The sequence below is a fragment of the Diaphorina citri genome, unplaced genomic scaffold (assembly GCF_000475195.1).
Source record: "Diaphorina citri unplaced genomic scaffold, Diaci psyllid genome assembly version 1.1 scaffold38206, whole genome shotgun sequence".
NCBI classification, from domain to species: Eukaryota; Metazoa; Arthropoda; class Insecta; order Hemiptera; family Psyllidae; genus Diaphorina; species Diaphorina citri.
In genome coordinates this window covers 1-580 of record NW_007415536.1, presented here as the reverse complement: position 1 = coordinate 580, position 580 = coordinate 1, and the positions used below count along the sequence as shown (strand labels likewise).

General features: G+C 41.7%; 1 protein-coding gene across 1 annotated transcript; it reads left to right on the top strand.

Annotated features, from left to right (window-relative positions):
• Window positions 1-9: 9 nt before the first annotated feature.
• LOC113473513 lies at window positions 10-577 on the top strand (the record flags this gene model as incomplete). The annotated part of the gene is made up of 1 exon (XM_026833103.1): window positions 10-577. A coding segment is annotated over exon 1 (384 nt), but the record flags the coding sequence as incomplete, so codon positions are not given.
• Between the last annotated feature and the right edge of the window lie 3 nt (window positions 578-580).

The window sequence follows — 580 nt, the reverse complement described above, 5'->3', positions numbered from 1 at the left end:
GAACAAGAAACCTGACCTGGTGTTCGCCTTAAGGAAGAACTACATCACGTGGTCTGCTCTTGAAGCAGACACCTTGGTCAGTTACTTCCCCAAGAGTATCTTCTGTAGTAAGCTCGGTCTGAACATTTGTCTTGAGAATATACCCTCGTTCAAACGCGACAACGACAGTCTGAAATACCCTCGTGGTTTTAACATGTCGAATGAAATCTCTATGAGACGTTTTGTGCAGAACTTTAGAGAGACCAGTTGCTTCAGTCTTATGAGATACGTTAAACATTGCTTTGAGAAGCGGAAGACAATCTTCACACAAGACGGGACGATTCCATGGACAACGTTTGATTTTGCTGAAAGTATTTGTTTGAAACGGATCAAATCTATTCATTTGGAATTTGTTGAATGCAACACACCAGACCGTTACCAGTTAGAGGAGCCGGAGGATATTACTCAAGCTTGGACTGAATTCGGTCAGGATGTTTACAACTTAATGAATCAAATATTCACATTCAAGTTCATTCATGAGGATGAAATGCAACACATCTATGCCCGAGCGAAGCATGTGGTGGAGAGTTCTGAGGAATAT